At 37.8% G+C, this 25,374-nt stretch overlaps 1 protein-coding gene across 3 annotated transcripts in view; it reads right to left on the bottom strand.

Annotated features, from left to right (window-relative positions):
- Nucleotides 1-9,676: 9,676 nt before the first annotated feature.
- The window catches only part of FGD4 (FYVE, RhoGEF and PH domain containing 4), a 100,257-nt gene continuing 84,559 nt past the window's right edge, over nt 9,677-25,374 (bottom strand). For all 3 annotated transcript variants that reach the window (XM_010410408.4, XM_010410409.4, XM_010410412.4), the window contains exons 7-17: nt 22,499-22,655; nt 21,256-21,394; nt 20,274-20,332; nt 19,510-19,656; nt 18,082-18,254; nt 15,880-15,910; nt 15,614-15,709; nt 15,084-15,209; nt 12,958-13,098; nt 11,667-11,807; nt 9,677-11,488 (exon numbers count right to left, since the gene is read on the bottom strand). In XM_010410408.4, the coding sequence (XP_010408710.4) occupies nt 11,231-11,488; nt 11,667-11,807; nt 12,958-13,098; nt 15,084-15,209; nt 15,614-15,709; nt 15,880-15,910; nt 18,082-18,254; nt 19,510-19,656; nt 20,274-20,332; nt 21,256-21,394; nt 22,499-22,655 (1,468 nt within the window). In that variant the 3' untranslated portion in view covers nt 9,677-11,230. The remainder of the gene's footprint in view (nt 11,489-11,666; nt 11,808-12,957; nt 13,099-15,083; nt 15,210-15,613; nt 15,710-15,879; nt 15,911-18,081; nt 18,255-19,509; nt 19,657-20,273; nt 20,333-21,255; nt 21,395-22,498; nt 22,656-25,374) is intronic.

Genomic DNA, 25,374 nt, shown 5'->3' with positions numbered 1-25,374 from the left:
ACAGGAGAACACAGGAGCTGCCACACCAAATATGACCTGATATCAATCTACTTCCGGACCTTCCAGCATCAGCCCTCTGGGAAAAATATAAAAATGCAGTAGTAAGATCTTCTCATTCCAAAACTGTATGTTAAATAATTTTGATATTGCTGTGAGATCAGAAGTAGACAGTTCAATATTTCTTCTATGTTACTGCAAACTAGATTGCTTTTTTTACCATATAATAGGGTTTTTGTCCCATCACTCTAAATTCTTGGCTCCAATGACAACCTCTGATGGTAAATTTCATTATCCAATTATATATAATGCAAAAAATCAATTTGGTATGAGTTTTATATTTGTCATCTTCTAATTTCCATATAAGCCTCCTCAGTTTTATGTTTGAAATCAGGAGAACATTTCCAGACTTTCTTCTCCATGATACAAATTTCTTTTTTAGTTTTGCATCATCATTTTCTTTCATTTTTCTTAGACAGCTGAGTCTTTCTAATTGGCATACAGACAGTAATGGACAAGTCATTTGCCATTTAATTCATTTATGCCAGACGAGGAAACCACAAACTAGCACCTCAGCAAAGCTTATTTCCTGACATCCTCTTTTGTCTAGAGAATTATTACTGAAACATACCAAGTTTGCAACGTAACATTTGTGCCTCATACAGCCATACTGCTTTATTCTGCAAAAACACCATTAGCAAAATACTTCTATAAATTATTCCTTACTAATGTCACCTTTTGGAACCATGTAGTACAGCAGTTATATGGGTCTGGCAGAGATCAGATTTTATGTGAAGTCAAATTGAATGGTGTTTCTGTATTCTCCAGAGCAACCTCATCACAGATGTGACTGTAACAGCTTCTTACAGCAGACATCTCCACAGTGAACACCATTAGAAGATGAGATAAATAAATTCCTGAAATCCCTTGACAGAATGACCCTTTGTTTGGCTATTCTACACAGATTTCCCAAGCTGAGAGATTCTAAATGTTGCTCCTTTTTTTTTTTTTTTTTTCCAGAAGCAACAGAAGTCAGAGATTTGAAATCCATAGTCCAGGAATTCTGCTGAGTTGGCAAAGCAAGCTCTCCTACGTGCTTCAGCTGGCTGTAAGAAGTCGTAGTGCTGATAGGAATTCCTGAGTGTGAGGGACATGTTACCTGTTCTGACACGCAGTCTCTGACAAAACAAAGTTATCCTGGGGCAGGGATGGAACTTTGCTGGACAATATGAACTAAACAACTGAGAGTTCCTTATATTTTCTTAACCTAGCACTGGGAAGTTATTTATGAAAATCCATTGGCTATTTGGGGTGTCACACAACTTCTGTGAAACGTGCTTGTGAAACTAAAAGTAGGTTTCAAGTTAAGGGAGGGAAAGGCAGAGGTCAAGAGCCACATGGCAAACACAGCAGTCGAACCTCATAAATCAGTAACAAGGCCCAAGCACTCCAGTATTTTGAAGACATCAGCTTTTCTCACAGGGTCAATAGAGGTAAAAACTTAGGTTGGAGATGAAAGTAATCTCTGTATCCTTCTGGATTCCTGCACAGCAGTGCTCCCTCCTTGCTGCAACTGGGGTGGTCACACTTCTCAAAATAACAAACACAACATTTTAACAGTTGCTTCAGTAAAAGATTTTCACCACCCCAGTGGTTTGCAGCTCAATTTTCATGTGAAGACTTTTTATGTTAAAGGACCAAGGTTTTAGGAATAAAAGCCATAACCCCCTGTCTGCTATCAAGAAAGTAACTTCTATTGCTAAACAGAAGGCACACTTAGCATTCAACTGAGACGAAGTCAGTAGGAAAGAAAAAATCTTACCCCAACCAAACCTTACCTCAACCAAAACTTGATGGAATGCAGGAGGAATTGAGCTTGTAACTTCTGCTCCTCGATCTAGTAGTTAAATAAGACCATATCCTATAGTCTTTTTAAGATAAAATAGTACCAAGAGGAGCATTTTTTATGAGTCACATTTTCTTGTGCACACTCCTTATGACTGGCACAATTTTAAGTTTAAATTGGAAATGTAACAATTGAGCATACGTGATTTACAACATCACAACCTGCTTATAAGACTAAGGGTAGCAGACACCTCATGTCTCACCTGCCATGTTTTGCTTTGCACTGCACGGTTGTCTTGAGGCATAGGGATGCAGGTCTTTCCACGTGAAACACAACTGTAGGATGCACTTCAGCAGCTAAAGAGCATTCAGTTAATAGGACTAACTTAGTGCTAGTCTGAGATCAAATTCCAAAATACAACATAGATAAGGCAGGCCTTTTGCAAGTGTTGTGTCCCAAAACCTCAGGCTATAAGAATTGGATTTACTTTGCAAGAAATATTCAAGTAAGACAAAACAGGTAAGGCAGGTAGTTCTATGTGCTACATAGTACGTCTAAACAGAACTACAATGAAATCTTATCTTCTTCCATCACAGGGTAATAAATTTAAATCCACACTGAGAGAAGGCTTCCCTATTCAGTAGCAGTCAGAATCTAAAACCCATTTCCCCAAAGCAGGGACCCTTACTTAGAGTTTGGAGAAGGGAGTTGGGAATATGACGTTAAAACATATTCAAAAGAGAGCACAAACCTCCAGCCTTGTTTCCAAACACAAGCTCACAGAGTCAGAGATACAAGTTCAGTGTCCAGTGGACCCAAGAGAGAGTTCATTTCCACATTCTCCGTGCAAGAGTGCTGCGACTGCCCGGCTCCCAGACAGGAGTAGGAAGGGGCAGAAGAGAACATGAACTAGAGGCCAAAGAGAGGGTAATCCCAGATTCTGCTCCCAAGACAATCTCCATTTCTGCAGCCATGGGTTATTTTAATATTACAAATGCATAAATCAAATTCAGAAACCTTTGGAATCTATATGTTAAATAAGGTAGTATTCAGTAAAATTAATATGAAGACATTTTGGGATCTAGAATCTCATTTTACCTTAGATTCCCAGCTAAGTATCTATTCCATAAGGAGATGCTTCTGACAGCAGAAATTTCCTTCATTTAGCAAATAAGAACATATTCAAATTTGGCAGCTGAAATTGTTAATGAATTTTCTTGGTAAGATCCTGATGGTTGGAGGTCTTGTCAGTTCTGTCTGGGGCAGGCAGCACATCCTGCTCATGACACCAGAGCATTGTGCTTTCGAGACAGAAAGAGCACCATGCAACACAGATGTGGTGTTCCTCAAGGAACCAAACTCCACGATGTGCATCCTGACTTACCACGTGAACAGGCTCTGGTGAGGTTAAATATTGCCATGGCTGCCTGGTGCACAGGCCCCAAGAAGGCAGGGGGTAAACAGCTGCCAAGCAAAATGGTCACAATCATAAGGATCCCTCTGCTTGTCCATTAGAGACACCACAGGACCCTCCAGAGCAATTTATTTAAAACAAACAAGCTCCAAACACTGTGTTTGCCAAAGGCTGCCCTGCCACTTCTCGAAGGTCAGGAAGTTCATGCAATGCCAAGAACAATTCCGTGGTAATGAGGCAGTGTTAGTCAGGCTCTTGGGGAAAGCCAGAGGAGGAAACGCCTACCACTTCCTCACCAACCCTGTACTTGATGGGCTCTGGACAATTGGCTACCACATAGAATAGCAGTGCTTTTTAACCCTGCTCATTTAAAGCAATTAAGTAGGAGCTGCGGTGACGCGCTTCCTGTAGTTTGAGTTTTATAATTGTGTTCTCTTATTGAAGCACATTTTTAGGGTAAATGATATTATTTTTGTCTCCATGCAGAGGGCATTGCATTGTGCTTAATGAGGAAAATGAGGTTTGGAACAGAGTTAACCACAGTGCAAAAAAAATCAGAAAATTTAGTGGGGAAAGTTACAGAAACAGAAAGGGAAGCATTACTCTCTGTGGTTAATCAGTGCTTATTTCAACTACTGATTTGTTTACGGTGTGTGCAAAGAGAAGATGTAGAAATGGAACAAAAATTCTTGTATGCAACTCCTTCCAGACAGGAGCCAAGTGCTACAGTAACTCTTCCTCTCTCTGTTTTGAGGCAAGTGTTTTCTGCAACATTGTGCCCACCTGCAGAAGAATACCAAGAATAAATCAGATACAGTCAAAACAGGTTTAACATGTGCCGAGGATGGAAATTGGAGGCAACTGCAACCAGTTTTTTGTCTGTTAAAGGACACATCCAGATAATTACCTGATCATTTTTTGCTTGGCAGCACCACTAACTCTGATCATGCTGATCACTTAGTATTGAGTAATACTAAGAAAGATGTGGGGCTATGCTGAATGTTTTCCTTTATTTCTGCAATTTTCTACGGGGATGGCGATATAGACGTCCATAAAGCACTCACATAACATTCCCATTACAGAAATCTGGATGAAACTGTGCAGGATTGCAGAGACCACATCTTTTTTCTTTCCCACCTAGAATGTCATAGCATTAAATAAACCCTTTATAAACTCAGAATACATCTTTCACCAACTTAGCAGCACTTGTGAGTAACCAGCACTTCAGCAAATTAGATACCAGTGTTCCAAACCAGCTCCTCACCGTCGCACACAAGAAACACAGCTTAAAGGTTTAATCAGCAAAATGAGCAGTAGGTGGATGAAAAAAGAGAGTCAACCAGCAATACTTATTTAATGATGCTTTTATTTTACAGGATACAAATTTCTTTTCTTTTTAAGTACTCAACATGAATTAAAGTGCTTAATTTTTACAATTCTCCACCCACCTTAGGATCAAATATACATATATTACAGAAAATATGTACAATATCTTCAACTTTTTTTACATTCATATATTTCTTAACCATAAAAATGATGACTTACATTTGCACAACTTACAATGGCATTTTTATTTCACCTTTTTAATATTATTCACTTTATTGCAAAACCAAAACAAATTTACACCTCTTCCAATTATTTTTTTTTAAGAAACATTTTTGCAATTAAAATCAGAAATGCTTCCATAATGAAGGGAAATTAACATGTATAGCCTGTAATTCTGATGTCAAACATTAAAATGTTTGAGTTAGAATGTATCAATTACAGCTGATACAGCTCCCACTAAAATTAATGCATTAATCTGCCTTAAGGGCTGCAGACTAGAAAATACACTGGTAGAAAAAATAATATTTCTATCGCAAACTGTTCTCTACATGCAACAAATTTGGCTTAAAAATACCAGGGCACATAGATGCAAAAATGCTTTGATAGAGTTCCCTCTTTTCTGAATGTTTCCACCATAAATATTTAATGAATCTATGAGGATGAGCCACAAACAGAAGTAGGCTGGTGTTATGCAGAGGCTGAAAACATGTTTTATTCAAAGAAATCTCCTTGAGGATTTTGAGAAAAAACACATGCTACATTCACTTGTGCTAAGAAGAGGAAAGGGTGAAACAAAATGCCAGAGTTGATTCTGGGAAGAAATTAAATCACAAGATTTCAAAGAAAGCTGATTGACATGCCTCACTGGAATTAGCATGTTTGTGGGAGCTTTTGTGTTTGTTTTTATAGGCTGAAATAGTAAACATGCAGATCTACCTCAATCTTTCTCCTTTTTCTGGAAAGCATACTCAACACAGTCATTATACATTCTATTTTGAATGCAGCACAGTGTATTTTTTGATTGTGAAATACTGCTTGAAAACAAGCCATCTGAATAATAGTCTCAAATACATAAATACACTTATATACATATACACACACACATATGCCTATGTGTATATACACACACGTATGTAATCATTAAATTAATGTTACGTTCTGTCAAAGGAAAAGGATTTAGGAAACAATCTGGCTAGCAGATTAAAACTCCTATCTGAGGAACATACTTACAGTTCCATGGGTCAGAACCAGCTAGATAAATTCCTCACACCAACAGGGCCATAGACTAGAGAAAAAAACATTAACCCCACATATTTAATTTCAGATTTCAAATAACAGTAGACCACAGAGACTAAGAATGATGCCCGTTTCACCAACAGATTTATCTTAAGGATAGTCAGTTCTACCACAAAATTATTTCTCTCCAATCACTTACTTTTGGATATATATTTCCAGCTGTTCACATTCACCCCTACATCAATTACCTCCAGATGAAAACATGCTATCTCAGCAGCTCCCAAACTGGTGGAAGTTTCATCTTCCACAAATGTCCTTATATAATGTAAGGCAGATTCCACATGAATTTAAATCACTGAAGGTATAATAGCTCCAGCAGGCCTGTACTAGTTTAGAGCAGCTATATGGAGAAAGACCTTTTTTTATTGCTTAGGATTATTTCTACATGGAATGTTTATTTCTTTCCTGAAAGTCTTTCCTTAGGTATAAGAAATAACTACCCTCTGTGAATTTTACTTAGTCTTTCCTTGACATTAAAAGCTGATGATTTTTTAATACTAGCTATGTGGTGATGAACCCAAACAACCTGTCAAGTGTTTCCACATCTTTCCCACTTGTTGTCTTTTTTAAATATATGTATTTTTTTTTCCCTATGACTCCACTCTAGAGCATACTTCTATAATCTCACCTAAATTTTACTTAGGTGGTAGTGTATTTACTCTATATTTAATCAGTGCCTTGTCTTCATCCATAATTTGAAAACATGAAGAATAAAAATCCTCTTTTCTATGAAAGGAAGTTAGAATCTTTGAGGAGATTTGTAAAGCGCTTTGAGATGGTTTTGCATAAAAAGGTGCTACTATATATACATGCAATTAAAGTGGTTTAATATTCTACTCCAAATAGAAGAGAATGTTTTGTACTCGCAATATCTATTTTGCACATATAAGTTAAATACATTTTGGAATAAACAAAACTACTCAGCATAAAGCGATTTGAAAATACTACATGATACAGGTTTTATAGCAGCTCTTCAACCAAGCAGGAGTACCTGATACCAAAAGAGAATTTTTAGAGGGTCTGGAGGAATGGTGCAGACATGCAGATATTATGATACACTATTTTCCCATGGTAGGGGGGAAAATAAGTAATTTCAAAAAATATATTACTATGATCCAAAAATATTAATGATAAAATTAAGTCTTGTTCTGGTTGAACACAGATAAAACCACTAAAATAACTTTTGATCTGCTTTAAATCGCACAGAAGACTGATCACTTTTAAAGTGAGAAACAAGTATTTCTTGAACACAAGAGTTGCAAAATTTAAATAATTCAGCAGAGCCATTCACATGCATTCATGCATTATGAATGAATGCTTAGTTACAGTTTATTCCTTACACACAGAGCTTTATGCTCACAAATTTAATGCCTTTTTTCTTTTCCTTGAAGAATTTAAGAATTTAGTTCAAATGGGAACAGCTTCTACCTTGTTAGAATGATGGTTTTCATTTCACTGCTTTGGTCATAGTTCTTAAGCCACAGCAGCTATGACTTTGCATTTGTTCCTCTGCAGTCCTAATTTACAATTTAAAGTTTGGGATGCTGTAGGAGGGCTTGTCTGTGAAGAATGAAGACAACGGGGTGGTTAAATTTAGAAGCAATTTCTCCATATTCTGATGTGCTTGAATAGTGGTAATACATACTTTTCCCACAAAATACACACAGAACCATATATTTGAGTGCCAACACATTCTGACTCAGAGGGAACAATCCTAACCAAGCAATTGATTATGAGAACATAAAAGGGGTTTCACTAGGGTAAATAAAATATCATGTACTATATAAAATTTAGTGGCTGAAAGCAAACATGAGGCTAACATCCAAACAAACAACTCCCAGTGCTAACTTCATTTCAAGTTGCTTATGCCCAAATGCAGGGCTTCATCTGAGAGATGCTGCAACCATTCAAGTAGCTTCAACTACTCAATACCATTATAACAATAAAGCAAGAAATTCCTACTTCTAATCACTAAACTGGAATGGGGCTTTCCTACCTGGCTTAGAATTAAGTTTGCAGGAGCTTAGAAGACAGAGTGTACTACACAGCACCAAGTTGGATAGGATGTTGACCTGCTGGAGGGCAGGAAGGCTCTGCAGTGAGATCCAGACAGGCTGGATCAATGGGTTAAGCCAGCTCCATGAGGTTCAACAAGGCCAGTTGCTGGGTCCTGCATCTGGGTCACAGCAACCCCCTGCAGCGCTACAGGCTTGGGGAAGAAAGGCTGGAAAGCTGCCTGGTGGAAAAGGACCTGGGATTGCTGGTTGACAGCAGCTGAGAATGAGCCAGTGTGTGCCCAGATGGGCAAGACACACTATTATACCAGCAATAGTGTGGCCAGCAGGACCAGGGCAATGACTGTTCCCCTGTACTTGGCATGGGCAAAGCTGCACCTCAAGTGCCGTGTCCAGTTCTGGGATGTGAAAGACATGATAAGAAGGACATGGAAGTGCTGCAGTGGGCCCAGAGAAGGGCAACAGAGCTGGTGAAGGGTCTGGAGCACAAGTCCTGTGAGAAGTGGCTGAGGGAGCTGGGGGTGTTCAGCCTGGAGAAAGGAAGGCTCAGGAGGGACCTTATCGCTCTCTACAACTCCCTGAAAGGAGATGATGGGCGAGGAGGGGATCAGTCTCTGCTCCCGAGAAACAAGCAATAGGACAAGAGGAAGTGGCCTCAAGTTGTGCCAGGGGAGGTTTAGACTGGATTTTAGAAAATATTTTGTCACCAAAGGGGAGGTCAAGCATTGGACCAGGCTGCCTAGGGAAAGGGTTAAGTCACCATCCCTGAAGGTATTTAAAAGATGTGGCACTTAGGGACACGGTTTAGTGGTGGACTTGGCAGTGCTGGGCAATGGTTGGACCCAGTGATCTAAGAAGCCTTTTCCAACCTAATTAATTCTCTTACTACAGTCATACCATCATATGTTCAGTACAGCTCAGTCCTTCCTATCTGAGAATTCCTTTAAAGCAACTTCTTCCTTTACGCTCAACAAGTTGACCATGGGAAACTGTTTTGATACGTTGGGATGTGGTAAGACAACTCTCCATATCCCACAATTGCACTTGAGGCTCTTGTAGAAGATAGCCACTTTTGGGAGATGGCCATGAAGGAAAGATTGCCACCAAGAGTTCTGCTAGCTTACCTGAATGTTCCCCCATCCCTTGCCAAGGTGTATGCAAGATGTATTAGCTAGGGAGACCTTGGAAAAGATCTGATGGTACTCACTAACATGAACCAAAACAGGCTTGAGCTGCCCCTTGCTAAAGGTAAACACAGCTGCCAGTAGAAGTAATTTAAAATCTCTAAGAGAATTACAGAAGGGCTTGCACATCAGATAAAATTAATACTAGGGTTATATCCAGAATAATCTGGACACAGGGAGCACCCAAGGAAGAGAATTCAGAACTGACATGCACCAAGTCAGCTGGAGAGTTAGTACTCTACCATACCATGTCCTGATTGCTATTAACACCGGTGTAAAGCTGTGGAATCTAAAGGCTATTGTAGATCTTGGACCTCTGCAGGTGAGAGCAAAATCCATCCCACTGACATTAACTTACACAACATTCTTATGAAGGAATGATGGACACTGCATGCTCATGTATGCTTGACACTACAAACAGATATTAATCTCTTGCTAAATGCAAAATGTGTTGGGTTTTGGTCCCTGCAGTGTTGCAGAAAGAGTAAAGAAGGTGTAGGAGTTCAGTGAATAGTTTGTTTGACAAACTCATTATAAAACCCCAACAATTTAAATCTGTTGTCATGCTACTAACAAAATTGAACCTGAGCTCTTCAGCTTGACATGATTTAAAACACAGATTGCAGATTTATTAAGTGAGACTCCTGAATGTTCTTATGACAAGTTGATTGTAGAAGTTACATATTTTCCTTCCTTTAAGGGTTTAAAAAAGGAAAGACAGCAATGATTTTAGTTGATAGTCAATCACTACCTCTGAGTTTGCCATATTTCATTCAAGGATATTACAGTAAAAATTTTAGGGAGGTCATTTGCCTCTATGTATAAAAACCCTAATAGGAATGGAAGTTCATAAGGAACTTAATATTGTAAAGCCAGTGAGTCCTTATACCCAGAAGCAGAAAACAAATAGTGAATAAAATTTCAAATTTGCAAGCTCAGACTTCATACTAAATTTTTATAAAGCAGGCTCTACTTTAAGACAATAATCCTTGAAGATTGTTGTCATAAATAAACGTTACAATACCTAATCTTCTACAAAAATTAAAAAACTTAAGTTCAAAATGTTTTGTTCCAATAACCATAATAGCAAAAATACACGTTCCCAGAAGGTTGCTAGAATCTGTTGCTTTTCTCAAACCACATACTGCATTTGAGCAACAAACTACTGCACTCTTAAAAGCTAACAGTGATAGGACACTGAAGAAAAGCCACTACTTGTTTAAACACAACTGGAACTCATTTGTTCATTGCATGCCACTTACATTACTGCTAATTTTTTGATGCATAAAAGTATCAAGATCATTAAGTGTCAGCTATTAAAACAAATCACTGAACAGTATTTTTCAATTTAGGACTGTGTTTAATTTCAAATAGAAAACATGCTTTTTTTAAAAAATAAATTATTCACTAATAAGAACTCAGTATCATGAAATCAAAGCAATAATCAAGTATTGTACATTTTTAATACTGTACATATATTATATATAGTTTTCTCATATTTTAGGTATTTATTCCTAGATTGGAAATCATTAGATTGATTCCTTGATAAATTGAAACCTTAAAAGCCAATATACCTGTGAAAGCAATTTGCATTACTTTAATTAAAAAGATACAAGTGAATACAACATATGTACAGAACTGTGGAAATCAACCTATAAACTACATACATTAAACCAAACTGTCCCTGCATATTTAAGTACAGATCTATTTTGGCAATGTGGAGGTATATCTTTTATCCTGTTGCAAGTCCTAACATGTAAGTAGGAAGCTTCAAATATTTGCATTCTTAATGAAGGTAGCAAATGTTAACTGAAGAGCAACTGGATTAAAAAAAAAAACATTGCATTACAACAAATAAGTAGTACAGTAAAGTTAGTAAGTATTTTTAATAGCATTCACATTTTTTAAAAAAGTCTCTGAAATGGACCTGTACACCACTTTTATTGACAGAACATAAATATAAGAAAAAGATCCCTAAAAAGACCAGAATTTTTTCCCAAACATAAAGTGCCAAGATGTGTATGGTAGGAAGAAGCTTCTTTTTCTTTTTTTTTTCCTTTTTTTTTTCCTTGATTGAGCAGAGAAAGGTTAACACAAAGGTTAACCACAATTTCAATTGAAATCTTTTAAAAATGCCATGTGGTCTTGAGCTTCAGCATTCAGATTTTTTAGAAGATTCAGGCTGCTCTTCTAAATTCACTTGCAGTTCATTTTGACATTCTGGTGTCTCACCTTTGACAGCTAAATGAATAACTTTTAGCCACTTCTGTTTCAGTTCCTCATTGTCTGCAGCAAAGCTGTGCACAGACTTGGACTGGGTCAGTTTGAAGCTGTGGGGGAGGTCAGCACTTTTTGGAGTGTCATCCACTGTATAGCCCAGAAGAGGAATTGTAGCCAGAGCTTTAACATCCTGAGAAGAAGAAGTTCTTTATTAAGAACAGCCAACTAATTGCCCATTACCTCTCATTTGCTATACAGGCTGATGAAAACACTTGGATCTTTCCTCCATTCCCAAGCTATTTGACATCTCTTCCTCAAATATCAGTGGCAATAATTACTAAAATCGTTTCCATTTCCCCTGTACATACCTGTGGAGCACCGTACATGTAGAGCACAAGGGCCTCCTGTTTGGGTATGACACACCATGCTTTCTGCCAGGGCTTGGACTTCTCCATGTACTGAAGAAAGCTACATATGACACTATTTCCAGAGACTTCTGCAGATTCAATCTAGGAGATAGTATAAAGCATAAAAAGGAAAATAAACTTTCCTTCAATAAAGAGTAAGAACAGAAAAGCAATAAGTTTATCACCATTCCTATCAAATCTTGGATAGTATCTGCAAAAGAGCTTCAGGAAATATCCAAGAAAGATCATGAAGGAGTGGATTCAGGGAGAAAATATGTATATATATATAAAAATATATATAAAAAACACATACAATCACAAAACATATTCCCTTAGCATGTGTAATCTGTTCCTTTTTTCATCAGTAATTTTGGATTATAGACTTCTATATCACTCCAATTTTCATTCTGCCACCACAGCCAGCCTTTCTCTGTATCTGAGCACCTACAACAACGTCTGATTTCCAAAATAACACCATATTAGGCACTGAAGTGCCACTAACTATCCAACATGACAATTTATCTATTTTGGCAGTCAAAATATTATGATGGAATCAAATTCAAACACATCTCTAAGAATCATATAATCACACAAGCACTAATCCTAGAGAAAAGATTAGATTAATTACTTAAAATCTGTAGATGGAGTAACACACTACTCAAGTTAAATAGTGAACCTGAGATGATAAGAAAGAACACAAAATGATTATGTGTTAAAATTTCCATCGATCTTGACTTTTCAGATGCCAAAAGCTGAGGGCAGCCTGACAACTTAAAGATCCATTTGATTCATGGATCAAAACCAGTATCTTACTACTCAGGCTCTGAAGAGCAAATTTCTCCCCCATTCTCCTTGTTTCTATCCCCAGTTCTTTCAGTCTGGGTGTATATTTTCAAGAATCACTGCGGTAGCAAGTGGGGTTTGTTGTTATTAAAGCTTAAGTGCAGAAGAAGAAAACTGAAATTTTACAAGGAAAGGTTAAATTTTGTCACAGGAGCTGATGTAATTGAAAGAAGCAAACAAGTTCTAAGGTTCATAATTCTCTTAAAAAAATATTGAAAGTTGCAAGAAACAAAGCAGTTTTGCAAAGATGAGTGCTGAAACCCAAATCTATGGAATGGGATGAAATTGAGCCAAACACTTTCTATTTCTCAAAGAGGAAATAAACCCTGCAAGAACGCTACCATTTTTCACCTACTGATGAGCCAAAATGATTGCAGCTATACATATATAGCATTCTTGAATGGCATACCTCCAAGATGCCCTTCCTCTTCTTTTCTTCACTGTCTGTACAACCAATTATAACATGATAGCAGTCCTTACAGACTTTGTTCAATTTATTGCCATCATATTCCAGATGTGCTTTGTAATCAGAACATTTCCAGCAAACCACCTTAGAAAAAAAAAAAAATTTAAGTATTTATAGAAGTTTATTAAACTATAAATAAAAATTAGTAGTATTCTATTTTGTAGTATATTTTTAAATTATATACAAGATAATATCTTTATAACATGTCAACAATAACTTACTTGAAAATAATGATTTTCCAAATTTGTGCCACTACTTCTTGACTAGAAGTGCTTCTTCCTATTTACCTGGTGGAAATTTTGTACTTTGCATAAAATCACATTAGGCTTTTAATGATATCTGTAGTTTAAAGTTAGGTATAGAATCAGAATATAGCACAAGCCATGCTGGTAGTTTTTTCACATGCCAATCTGAAAAGGTACATTTACCAACTGGCTTTCTATATAACCTCAGAAATGAGGTCAAGTGAATGAATGAAGCCTACAATTGAGATGACCTTTTAATGATAAAGTATGGTAAAATCAGAAATTGCTGTTTTTTAAACTTGCTAATAAATATTAGCATGCTTAAATGTATATATACCTATATATAAAAATCACAATTTCAAAATCCAATCATAAATACACAGAATAAATAAGCCAGTATCACACTGATTTTTCCTGATTTCTCTTTTCAGTATATATGTAACTGAAATGCAAGAGAGATCTGAGAGTTGTTTCATTAGAAATGTTTCTCCACAGAATTCTCATTTCACATGAAAAAAGATGCCCTGAATAAAAAATGTCAGTGTAGTTTTTTTCAAGAAAGAAAGGTAAATAAGTGGACTTGAACCACTAACAAAGCTTTATTGTAGACCAAGGCTTTGCAGTACTAATCTAGATCACCACCTTCAGCTTGGAGCTCTAGACAATGCTAGTTAAGTATTCCCAATTAGTCACTGCTAGGAAGCCACCACTGCTGGCCCAAATTAACTCCCATGAAAAAGTGTTTTAAATTTAAAGTGCAAGGAGAAGGTGTGGCTTTAACATCAACAGAATTTTAAGACAGAAAGATCTGGGGGTAAAACCCTCATATGAAAACGGTACAGTCAGTAATTCACAGCTTCTGAAAAAGTCTCTAGTGTCCTGGGAAGCACAGAAGCAGCGTTATGAATGCAGCAAGCCCTCCTGCCACATAAAAACATTAGAAAGAAATCACGCAACACACCCTGTACCACAAATGTTAAAGCTGAGCTTGTACCACCATCTGGTGGAGAAAGGCAGAGCTGCTGGGTGGCAAGAGAACGCACAGTCGGTATGTTTGCTCTTCTTCTGTTAACTTCTCACCACTCCCAAGTCATACTACCGCTGTTTGGTGGTTGCTCCCAAGTTGGATATGTTACTGCAGCATCCCACACGGAAAGCAAGCAGCAATACTCTCTCCCCACCCTCACACTCCCTCCTTCACTGATGCTTTGCACATGTTCACACAGTTACACACTGAACCCAGCTGGGAGCAGCTCCAAGTTAACCTAGTGAAAAACTGCAGGGTTTCATGGCCTTCTGGTGAAGAGGAGACAGCCAACACTGCCTAAAATAATGCTGGATTATGCCATCTTAACATGGTCTTGAAACTCTTTGTATTAGTAGAGGTGTCTCAAAACTAACAGTATACTATGTGCACGGCCCTGGGACATTTTACACAAATGTACACTGCTCCTAATGGCTTCCAAATTCACCAGGCCAACTGAAGCAGGCAGAGGGTTCTTGGTGGTATGCAGAGCTGCTTCTTTCAGCTACAAATGCAGCAACAGACTTCACAGCACTGGAACAGGCTGCCCAGAGAAGCTGTGGATGCCCCATCCCTGAAGGTGTTCAAGGCCAGGGTGGATGTGACACTGAGCAACCTGGTCTAGGGGAAGGTGTCCCTGCCCACAGCAGCAGGGCTGGGACTAGATGATGCTCAAGGTCCCTTCCAACCCAAGCCATTCTATGATTCTGTGATGACAAGGAGCCATGAGAAGTCAAGCAGGTGCTTGGAGACATTCCTGGGCCTGCTGAGCAGCTACAGGCACTGGGGTTTGCACCTACATGTCCACATGCTCGGCAGTGGTGCCTCCTCCTCGTCAGTGCATTGAAGGGTTCCTTGCATTTCATGCACATGGTTACTTCGTTGTCCCGGATCCACCTCGGCGCTCTCTTCCCAAGCTCAGCGTTCTGAAGGGGGGGGGGGGGGGGGGGACAGGAGGAAGATCAAAGAATAAAAAAAGCTAGTAAAAAGTTGCACAGTACTTGAAATAGGGAAAATAATTATTCTCTTCCTCTGGAAAGGAAATTACAAAACATAGCTCAAAATGCATTTTGAAATCTATAAAAGAAATAACAAAGAACCCATGGTGTGTCACTGAAAGAGTGCTCTGTTACATGTCTCAAGAAAGAAAGAGACTGGTTTACAAGATTTGGCATTATGAAGAAAAACAATTACCAACAAGATGACTGCTTTGTAATTATTCTGCTATAAGAATGGTGAGCTTGAAAGCAAAGGTCCTGCCAAACTTTTTCCACTCATTGAAGAACACAGTGGGTATTAAGAGGGTTACAAAGAAATAACAGCAGCTTACAGAGACTTCAACAGGCATGTCTTCATATTCTTTAGCAATAGCATTTCTGAAGGTTTCATTCCTCTGCTGAAAAGCTTCAATAGTACTCTGAAGTGCCTAAGGAAACAGTGGAGAAATTCCTCAGACATGGTAAAATTTAAAACAGATTCTGCATTCTGACCACTTATTGATCAGCAGAGAAGGTACAGACAGAAAACATGAATATTACTTTTCTGATTGCTTCAGTGAAAAAGTGTTTAGAAAATAAAGAATGTAGATGAATTTACCTTTATCCATTCTTCTTTATCCTGTTCAGAACTAAAAGAAATATTTGACACATTAGTTTGAGACTAGTTCAGGAAACATTATCCCACTATCAACAGCTTCTTGCAAAAGCCAAGTAATTCTGCACTAATTCTCAAAAATTTAAACAATACTAATTGTTAACTGTCCAACTTGAAAAAAAAAAACCAAAAAACTAAACAAACCAAACCAGAAGACAAAAGTTAGAAACATGAGAATTAACAGTTTGGTGTATCTGGCTCTCCAAAAGTGGCCTCCTCCTTGGATAACGTGTTGGGAAAAAAACCCTGCTGCACCATGTAATACCTGTCATACAAAATTTAATTTTTCTGTGGGTTGCTCTGAAGGATGCAAAAGAGAACCTTTACAACATGTCGATTAGAACAGCTCCCCACGTGTTGTTTTGCAGTATCAGCAAAACTTTTAAGCAAGCAGAATCCTAAAGAACTGTTTGCCCTTCCCACACACCATCTGCATGAGGAAGAAGAAACCTGTCCAAGCAGTCAAAATCATTCTTCCTACCTGCTTACAGTAAAACCCAAAAGCTGAGCTGTTAAGCATAGTACCTGACCAGCAACCTTCCAAAGAAATAATCTACCAGCTGTTTAAAAACACTGAAAATGTAATTGAAAATGTAGTCCAATAGTAGTTTGAAAACATAAATATAAGCCTACTAGTAAAGAATACCCCGAGAGTAAGTGAAAAATTATTACAGTGTTATACAAGCTCATGAATTAAGGATGTTAAGGCATAGGATACATACACTACTCAAACATTAATGCAGATTTTTCTAATATAATTGAATAAGAGCTTGTTGGTACTTATTCCTTCATAATTTTGTACAGACTTTAATGCGTTCTAACAATGATCACAAAACAAAACAAAAGATGAAAATCTGTGCTTCTCACACCTAAAATAAGCTAATGCAATAAACTTTCTCCTACTGGTAATGTAGGAAAGTTAACAAAATAAACTTAGTTTGTTGTATCAATTTTCTCCCAATTCAAACATGACTCAGAAATGGTATAGCCAGATACCACCTTTCACCATTGAAATGGGTATATGGCATAACAATTTTCATAATACTTAGCAAGATATCATACAGTAATTTACAGTAGATGTGACTGATAGCCAAAAATAGGTCCCAGAAGTCTTGCAGATCTTAGTGGAAAGCTTTTCCTGTGTCATTTTTGAAGTAGATATTTAATTTCAAATTGAATGAAAGTGTAGGTAAACAGCTGTTATCTTTGCACATTCACTGCTGTAACTCTCATTCAATATTACAGGTTTTCCATAAAGGAAAGTAGCTTGCAAATTCATTGGCTAGCAAGCTATGGTTTGTCCCCAAATATAATGTGCCAGCACTGAACTGGACCCACCATGGACATTTTCCTGTTTATTTAGTCCTCTCCTCTCTGCAATGAAATCCTGACTGCTAAGAATGGGACTTTTGAGCAGGCCTAAAAGAAGAGGAGGAGCATCTCTCTTTATTTGAGTCTAGACAGGGAAGATTTAGTCCAGGCAATGCAAAAAGGTAAGGGGAAAGTAACTCAGCAAAAGGAGGATACAAGGACTGATAAGGAAAGCAGAAAAAGTGCCAGTCAGAAGAGTGCAGCTGGAAGAAAAGGACCCAAGAACTAAAAGGAGACCTTGCCTTCCAGGAGCAGGTTGATACTTGGGACTGGAAGAAAACAAGTAGATGGGAAATGGGCCTGAGGATCAGAGGAAAGCAGATGCCCACCTGCTGCTTCAGAAAACTCTGTTCTGTGGAGATAAAGCCACCAGGGGGGAGAGCTTTGTTGAGCTCTGTGCCCTGAGGCGAACAGACTCATTGGTACCAAGGCAGCTCAGATCCCAGAGGCACCTCTGTGTCCTAAACGCACTCAGTGTCCTAAAACACTTCAGTCAGACAGGGTGCCTTGCCACTGCTCTTGATTTCCCAGCCAGCCCATTCACAGCTATCTTGGGCATTTCTGCAAAGTTAGGCAATGTGCTATGAATCCTAGATGCATCTTCTACTCAGAGAGGTTCTTGGACTGACAATGCATGTTTTTTTGGCAGCCTAGGCTATTTTTCAAAACACCAATATTACGATGAAATCCACTGCATCTTTCTTCAAATCTGTTAATCCACTCTTCTGTGTGTATATGTTTGATCTCAAGAAACTGGCTAAAAAGTCTGCTTACCTGGCCTGCAACTCCAGTGTCCTCTCCTTTCCAGACACTTGGAAAGTGTGTGGATATTCTTCATTATGAGTTTCTATAATCTTCATGCCATCTATGCCAACTCTGGTTCGAACAGAGAACTTTGATCCTACCAGGCTGAATTTGGGGACGCAGTAGAGCAACATATTGTTAAACTGGGGAAAAAAATAAACACATGGTTTTGCACTAAGAAAAACACAGATAAAGCCAGTTTGTCCACTGAGAGCTGGACAATATCACAAAGCTAGACTTGGTGGGTGAGAAAGCAGGTCCTTTCCTGATCAGTTCATACATGACAAGACCAAAGCTCTAATGCAAGACAAGTTCTGTTTCTTATTTCTTTAGAAATGGGATTCAGGGACAGCTTCAGTGAATGTAAGAATAATTGTTCTGTATATGCAAGCACTCTTCATAGCATTTATTATCAAACTGTACTCAAACTAGATATTCTCTACCAGTGTAAAGCTTTTTAACAAGACACCCATTCTTGTGCCCCAATTCTGCAAAACCTACTGTAAACTGCAGAATAAGGACTCTTTCTTTCAGTATATACATTTATATTTCTCCTGTACCAAAATAATTTGGTTTTGTACTTGTCGCAACCAATGTTATTTGAAGACATTTTTTGTCTTTTCTCCAAGACAAAACAACATTTCGTAAAGTTTTTATTCCCTGAAACCCTCCATATCACAGGGGGAAAAAATAGTACATGAGCAGGACAAAGATACATTCCTTTATTAAAGTTAGAACTTTAAATAATTTTTAAATGTCTAAACCCCCAGCCTAGAAGCTCAGTTATTAAATCAGATATAAAGTGTTTAATTTTTTTACATTTTTCCCCTCTCATTTTTCTCAAAATTAAATATTAAGAAGAAAAACTCATTTCCGTTAAATCCTATTTCATAGAAACCCCAACTAGACTATTGCCTAGTCTGTATCACAGGCACATTTGAGCTTGTCACCTCTCATATAAGGGAACATCACTTAAAGCAGCTGTCTAGCTCCAACTGAGGTCTTACTATTCAATGATTTCTCCTTTTGTTTGAACCACAGATAAGCAGGAGCTGTGCCTCAACATCCCTTCACTACCCTTTATTAATCAGAGGGTGGGCCGTGCCAGAGACCCATGAGCAAAAATATATCAGCAATTTTCAATGCATGGGAAGCAACAAACTACACCAAACCTTTTCCTAGGGAGTTGTAAGGGACCATGGCTGTACTTTTTGAATTCCTGCTGAGAGGATGACCTGCCGCGATAAAAAGCTCCCACAGAACCACGAGACTTACTGGGACCTCAACACACAGTGTATCAGGACAAAGACCCTAAGCTTTTACGTTTCAGTTTAATGAGAATTTCAAAATTCTCGTGCTCTAGGGTGTGCATCTGTTATCAGCAGCCACCCTACTCACCAGGAAAAGATACCGCTCTTGAGCAGACGTGTTGCGAGCAGCAAGTTTAAGGATCTGTCCTTCTTTTATCAGCTCATTTGAAGGGTTCACGATGTCCTCCTCTTCTCCCAGCATCTCATATATCTCTAACAACTTCTTTAGATTCTCCTTTACAGTGAAAATATAGTTACAAAACTTATTAATTGAAAGCACAGCTCTTTATGCGTGTTTAAATGAAATAATGGGAGCATGCATAAATCTGGGGACTCTTAGCTTTTAAAAACATATTTATACCCAGTATGTGCGGTCTGACTGATTAACTTTGTTGATAAAGAAAGAAGTACTTTTAGAAATGTTATATCCTTGGTAATTTTTAAACACGGTTATATGTACAGTCTGCATAATTTCTTGCCCAAAATATCTCACATTTCAATTAAGTTCCTTCCATCCCAGCCCACTCTGGCAGAGAAACAGTCACTGCTCTTTACAAACATCATCCTGCACTGACAGATACAGATGAACCAAGGTTAAGAGTTCAGTGCAGTGTCAGTGATTTGAGCCAGGAGAATAACTAAATCTGTCCCATTTCCCACTTGAGAGAATTAGCTGCAATGACAGATTTTGTCTATCATCTCCAGGAGCTGTATAAATACACTAAGTAGGAACAATCTGACCCAATTGAAACCAATTCTTGCCATTTTAAGGAAGATTTGCAATTCACTCTCCTAGCTTCACCAAATATTGAAATATACTGAAAAGTGATCAGGAAAATAAGGATCATTTACCATCTTTCTTATTGCACTGTTCGAGTGACTTGCTGCAGTGGATATAATTTCCAGGGATTCTAGACAGAAGAAAAAGAAAATAAGTAAAACCAGTAAGTTGCATTTTCACATTAAAAAAAAAAGGGGGGGGGGGGTAATTCTATAAACATGTTTGGTTTTTTATGTAAATTACAAAGTACAATAAATTTCTTCCGTTACCAATAAAAAGAAAGTGGAAAGCATAAAAAAGTCAGCTACCAAATAGAAATTATAATATGGAAAGATCAGAAGAGAATTATTGCAGATTACTGTAGCACTTCAGCACTTAGAATCACATTTTTCTGTGACAAGAACAGTCATGGTTCTCTCCCTCCTTTTCTCAAAGTAATTCAGAAAGTCAAACTATATTTTCCAGTTGAAACAGCTCATCTTACAAGTGTTTACTGTATTGGTACTAAAAATGAAATATTTAAAAGAATTATCTGGCAAGTGATTTTGAAAACTCCAGGCAAATATCTTGAACTGTTCTTGTGTAAATGCAGAGAGGAAGAAATTTAAAAGTTGGCTGTGCTTTTTCCCTGCAGAAGCTTATAAATACAAGGAGTCTAACTTCACTGTTTTACAAATAACAGTCACACATTCCAAATGTGCACAAAGCAAACCAAAATGCCAACAACACACACAAAAAACAAAAACAACCAAAAAAAAAAGCCACCACAAGCCCTGATCACCTGCAAAGCAAACAAATCAAAACCTGTGTGCTATTTCAAAACTAAAGCAAAACTTATGTGCTCCAAGAGAATACTAAAGGCTTTATGGTTTTTAAATTAACTTCAATTCAAACAGATTTTTTTTCAAAGAATCTTATGTTTCCACTGAAGAAATCCTATCATTCTTTTCATGGGTAATTCTTCACTTGATCTTTCCTGAAAATGTCTCTAATTTACAGTATGCTCTTACTAATATCTTATTACAGCTCCTTTAATGGCCTGAAGATATTTACTTTCAGCATCTTTCCAGTCTAGGGAATCCTGAGGCAATTTCCTTAGGTAGTCCTTTAGAAGCATCTCGTAGCGTGGAATGCGCTGGACTGGTTCTAGCATGTGATGTTGCAATGTCAAATTTCCACACACTTTTTCCTTCTAAAAAATTGTAAACATATTTCAATGAAGCAGGCAAGAATGTCATTACTCTATCGTAAAATAAAAGTCATGATTGATGAAACGTAAACAATGTATTTTGAAATGTGCATGATAGACCTTCTGAAAGAAAACAGAACTATTTTACCAAACCAGATAATTAGAAAATCTTCCCAAAAAATAACTGTAAAAAAAAGCTTTTCTAAGTATTTGACAGTCTTAGCAAAAAGTCTTACGAAAAAAAATCTTTTAAACTCCAGTGCATTTTAAATGAGGTTTGTGATAACAGACAAGAGAAATACTTCTGAATTAATAAGAACAGTTCATGACCACATATTATAAACAATCACCTAAATGGGCTACAAAGGTATATTTTACCTATCCGAGGAGGGAATGCTTTCTTTGAGTTTTATTTATAATGTCAACTCCCTCAGCAATGTCCCTCCCTCAAATGTTAAGATGTATATTCATTTCCATAATCTTAGATGCAATTAGATTAGAAAAACAAGAATTACATTAAATTGTTTTCTTCCCTGGCTTACAACCACAAGACCCCACAGAGCAGTAAAATTTAAGTAGAAATACTTTTTCCTATTTGTAAGTGCTCAGACTGCAGTAGGGGACACACCTGCCGATTCCCAGAGACACCCACAGGGAGCACCAGAGGGTGTGAAACGAGCCTTTGGAAAGGACTGGCATCCCGGGGCTCTGAAGCTTTCTGTGCTCAGCATTACTGTGAGCAGACACAGTGTTTAAGGAGGCAGTGCAGGGATCTAGAGTTGCACTGCTATGTCACTTTATCCTACAGTGGTGTTTACTTCTGGTATTTACAAAAAAATGCACTATTTTTTTAGTCTTCAGGTGTTTCAGCCTTTACAATTTGCTCCTCCATTTCGCAGGAGAAAAATCTGGATTTTTGTGGGTGGGTTGCGCACATACGCTGGAAGGAGAAGGGAAAAACGCAGTGTGAAGTGGATAAAAACAACAACCTTCATTCTGAGGGATTTGTTATTTAATCTTCTCTTTAATCATTTCTTTATCCACAAACGTTTGTATTGTTATATATTGCTTGTGTTACTTGAGGGTCTACGTTATTCTCACCATTACCTGAATGTCTTGAATAATGAATTTGAACTGAGGTGACCGTTCAGTCCACGTTTTCACCAATTCCATGGCATTGTCAAAATTCTTCACGTATTCTCCGTACATCTTAAGGAAAGGAGCCAACTTTTGCAGAATATCTCCAATCCTAGGGGTGGTAGTCCTGCAAAGTAAGAGGGTGGAATCTCAGAGCAAACAGGGAAGAAAAAAAGTCACACAAGGTTATAAAAGGTTTCAAGCGTTTAATAGAAAATCCTTCTGCTTGGGATCACCTCACGTGGAGTTCCAACGTAACCAGTAAATCTGAATTCACATGGAAAGAGTGTTTGCATCCTCTTTGATGATGTATAAGCACTATAGGTCATGTAGAGGACTAAAATAAGAAAAGCTAGAAATTGAAGACTTGAAAGGTTTTTATTTACAAAACATAGCCTAATTTATTTTATCTGCAATTCCTTAAAACTGTATTATCTTCTTTTGACCATAATTTAACCTTTGAAATATCTAACCTGTGATTTGGTTTGAGGGCTAAACCCATACTGTACATCTTCCCCTCTGTGCCTTCTATAAATATATGTATTAACTTTTTTTTTTTAATTACTATTTATCTAAAGAAGCATATGAAGGAAAGATAATCCCTTGGATTCCAGTCTTTCGTGAGAACTTTCTGCATTTTTCCCAATTCCTAAAGGTATCTTCAGATAAAACAGAATAGTAAAGTAACAGATGGAGAGGCTGAGAGAAGCTGCACTCCCAAAGCACACAGGCATCTCCAAGAACTACCATAGGAAGCACATTTCATGTCTCATTTTCAAGGCCAGGCTCTCTGAATTTCTCAAAGTCTGAAATCAATGTTCTCATAGTGGTCTAAAGTGAAGAAATCTACTGCAATTACTTCTACAGTCCACTCCAACACACCACTTCTATGAGAGAAAAGCTGTGCAGAAGGGAAAAGTTATACTTGGATACTGAATATTGCAGGACTGTCAAAAACTGGTCCAGCCCCAGCTGCCTCTGTGAGCGCAGAGAGTTGCTGTGTAACACCTGGCAGAGGACTGGGGTTGGCAATGAGGGGACAAGGCAGGGTGGGAAGCTGGTCTCTGCAATCATGCTGTGCTCTTAGAATATTCCCAAGTATCTGCTACTGGTTGTCCTTGGGTACAGAAGACTCAGGGTATTCTATCTTGTTAATTTGTTTGATAGTCCAGTGGAAGGTATCCCTGCCCATGGAAGGGCAGTTGCAATCAGATGATCTTTAAGGTCTGTTCCAAGCCAAACTGTTCTATGATTCTATGGCATGGGATCACTGTTATGCTCTGTTACGCTCTGTTACACATTTTCCATGGGAAATAAATTGCAACAAGGCTGTTTCCAGTGTTTTCAAGCCATGTGCTGTAAGAGATATTCAGCTCCAGCTGTTGCTCAACTCATTCAAAATGCAGCTAGCAGACAATTTCATTTTCACTTGGTAAGTTTAGATTCACACTGCTTTTTCTTCCAAAAGAGAGGGATTTGCTTTTGATCTGCTTTCCCAGTCACACAATTACGTATTTTTACTCTAAGTTTTCAATTCAAACCACAACTCAAGGAAAGAGTCAGAAATTTTTATCCAGCTTTTTTGTTGGAAGATAAAGAATAATTGAAGCACATAAACCTACCCCCAGAACATACTCAATTTCTTATGTCTAATGAGAGGAGCTGCTGAGAAAAGACTGTATCTGGCAGAAGCTATTGTGCCAGACAATTTCAGAGACCAGTGATGGGGAGAGAAAATTACCCCAGATTTTTCTTTCAGCAATGATCAAAAAGAGCTGTCTTCAACTGCACCCTTTTTTTTTTTAACTCCTCCCAAAAGAACAATGTTTCAAGGACATTTTTAATAGGCTGTCTCAGGTACAGCACAAAGGTTGTTTTCAAGCAATGTGGAAAAGATAATATCCTTGTGATGCAATTTATTAGCTCTGCACCAAGAGTCAAAGCTTATCAACAGAAGCACTTTTCAACCTTTGAAAAAATATAGTTATACACACAGTAGTAGTGAGCAGTTTAGCATTTTGCAAATATGTAAAGTAAGGCAACCCATCTTCTGTGCTCCGTAACGCGTCTAGAGCAGAATTTTAAGATTACATCGTGAATTTCATTTCAAATGATACAGCACTGACATAATGTAGTGTGAGCTGTTTTTTTAACATCTAAACTCCACTTCTCATGAACATGCACTCTATTGTAACCCAGGCATTCATATTTCCTATCAGATTTTTTCAACTTTTGTTAAAAGAAACAGGGAGCTTTACCTTACTCAAGTCACTCTGCTGGGAACTTAAGGTGTAAGCTTTCTTATATTTCACAGTGCTTACATTTTATTGACTTTCTTGCATTATAAACTACACAGAGGTACCATGTGTTTGTGCATGGTAAGTATTCTATTTTAAAGAATCGTCATTTAAAGGGGTATCATCTTACAGAGTCAGAAGATACATAGCTGCTGGCTAAAGCACTCCTGTATGGTCTAAGATTTTCATATATGTCACCAAAAAAGCATTTTTCTTCTCATTTATGGTGTGTTTTTTGATAATAAAGGGGTTGTATGATAGTGTAACTGGAAATTATGCATGGACAAACACTTGAACTCCTCATAATAAATTCCAGATATCATAGAATATAGGAGCCAAACAAGTGCTGAGGTGGAACAACTGGATGAAGCTGTATTTGTAATTTCTTTTTAAATGAGGTTAACCTTTTTCCCAAAGAAGGTAGGGAAGCAGAAGTGTTTTGAGACTTTTTTTTTTCAATTACATAGAAGAGACCAAAAATGCATGGCTATGTTTTAATATATCCAGAATCACACACACCAAGGCAGGATAAAGATACTACATCTCTAC

Source organism: Corvus cornix, chromosome 1A (genome assembly GCF_000738735.6).
Source record: "Corvus cornix cornix isolate S_Up_H32 chromosome 1A, ASM73873v5, whole genome shotgun sequence".
Classification (NCBI taxonomy): Eukaryota; Metazoa; Chordata; class Aves; order Passeriformes; family Corvidae; genus Corvus; species Corvus cornix.
Note: the sequence above shows the minus strand (reverse complement) of the source record. Positions and strands in the feature narration are given on the sequence as shown.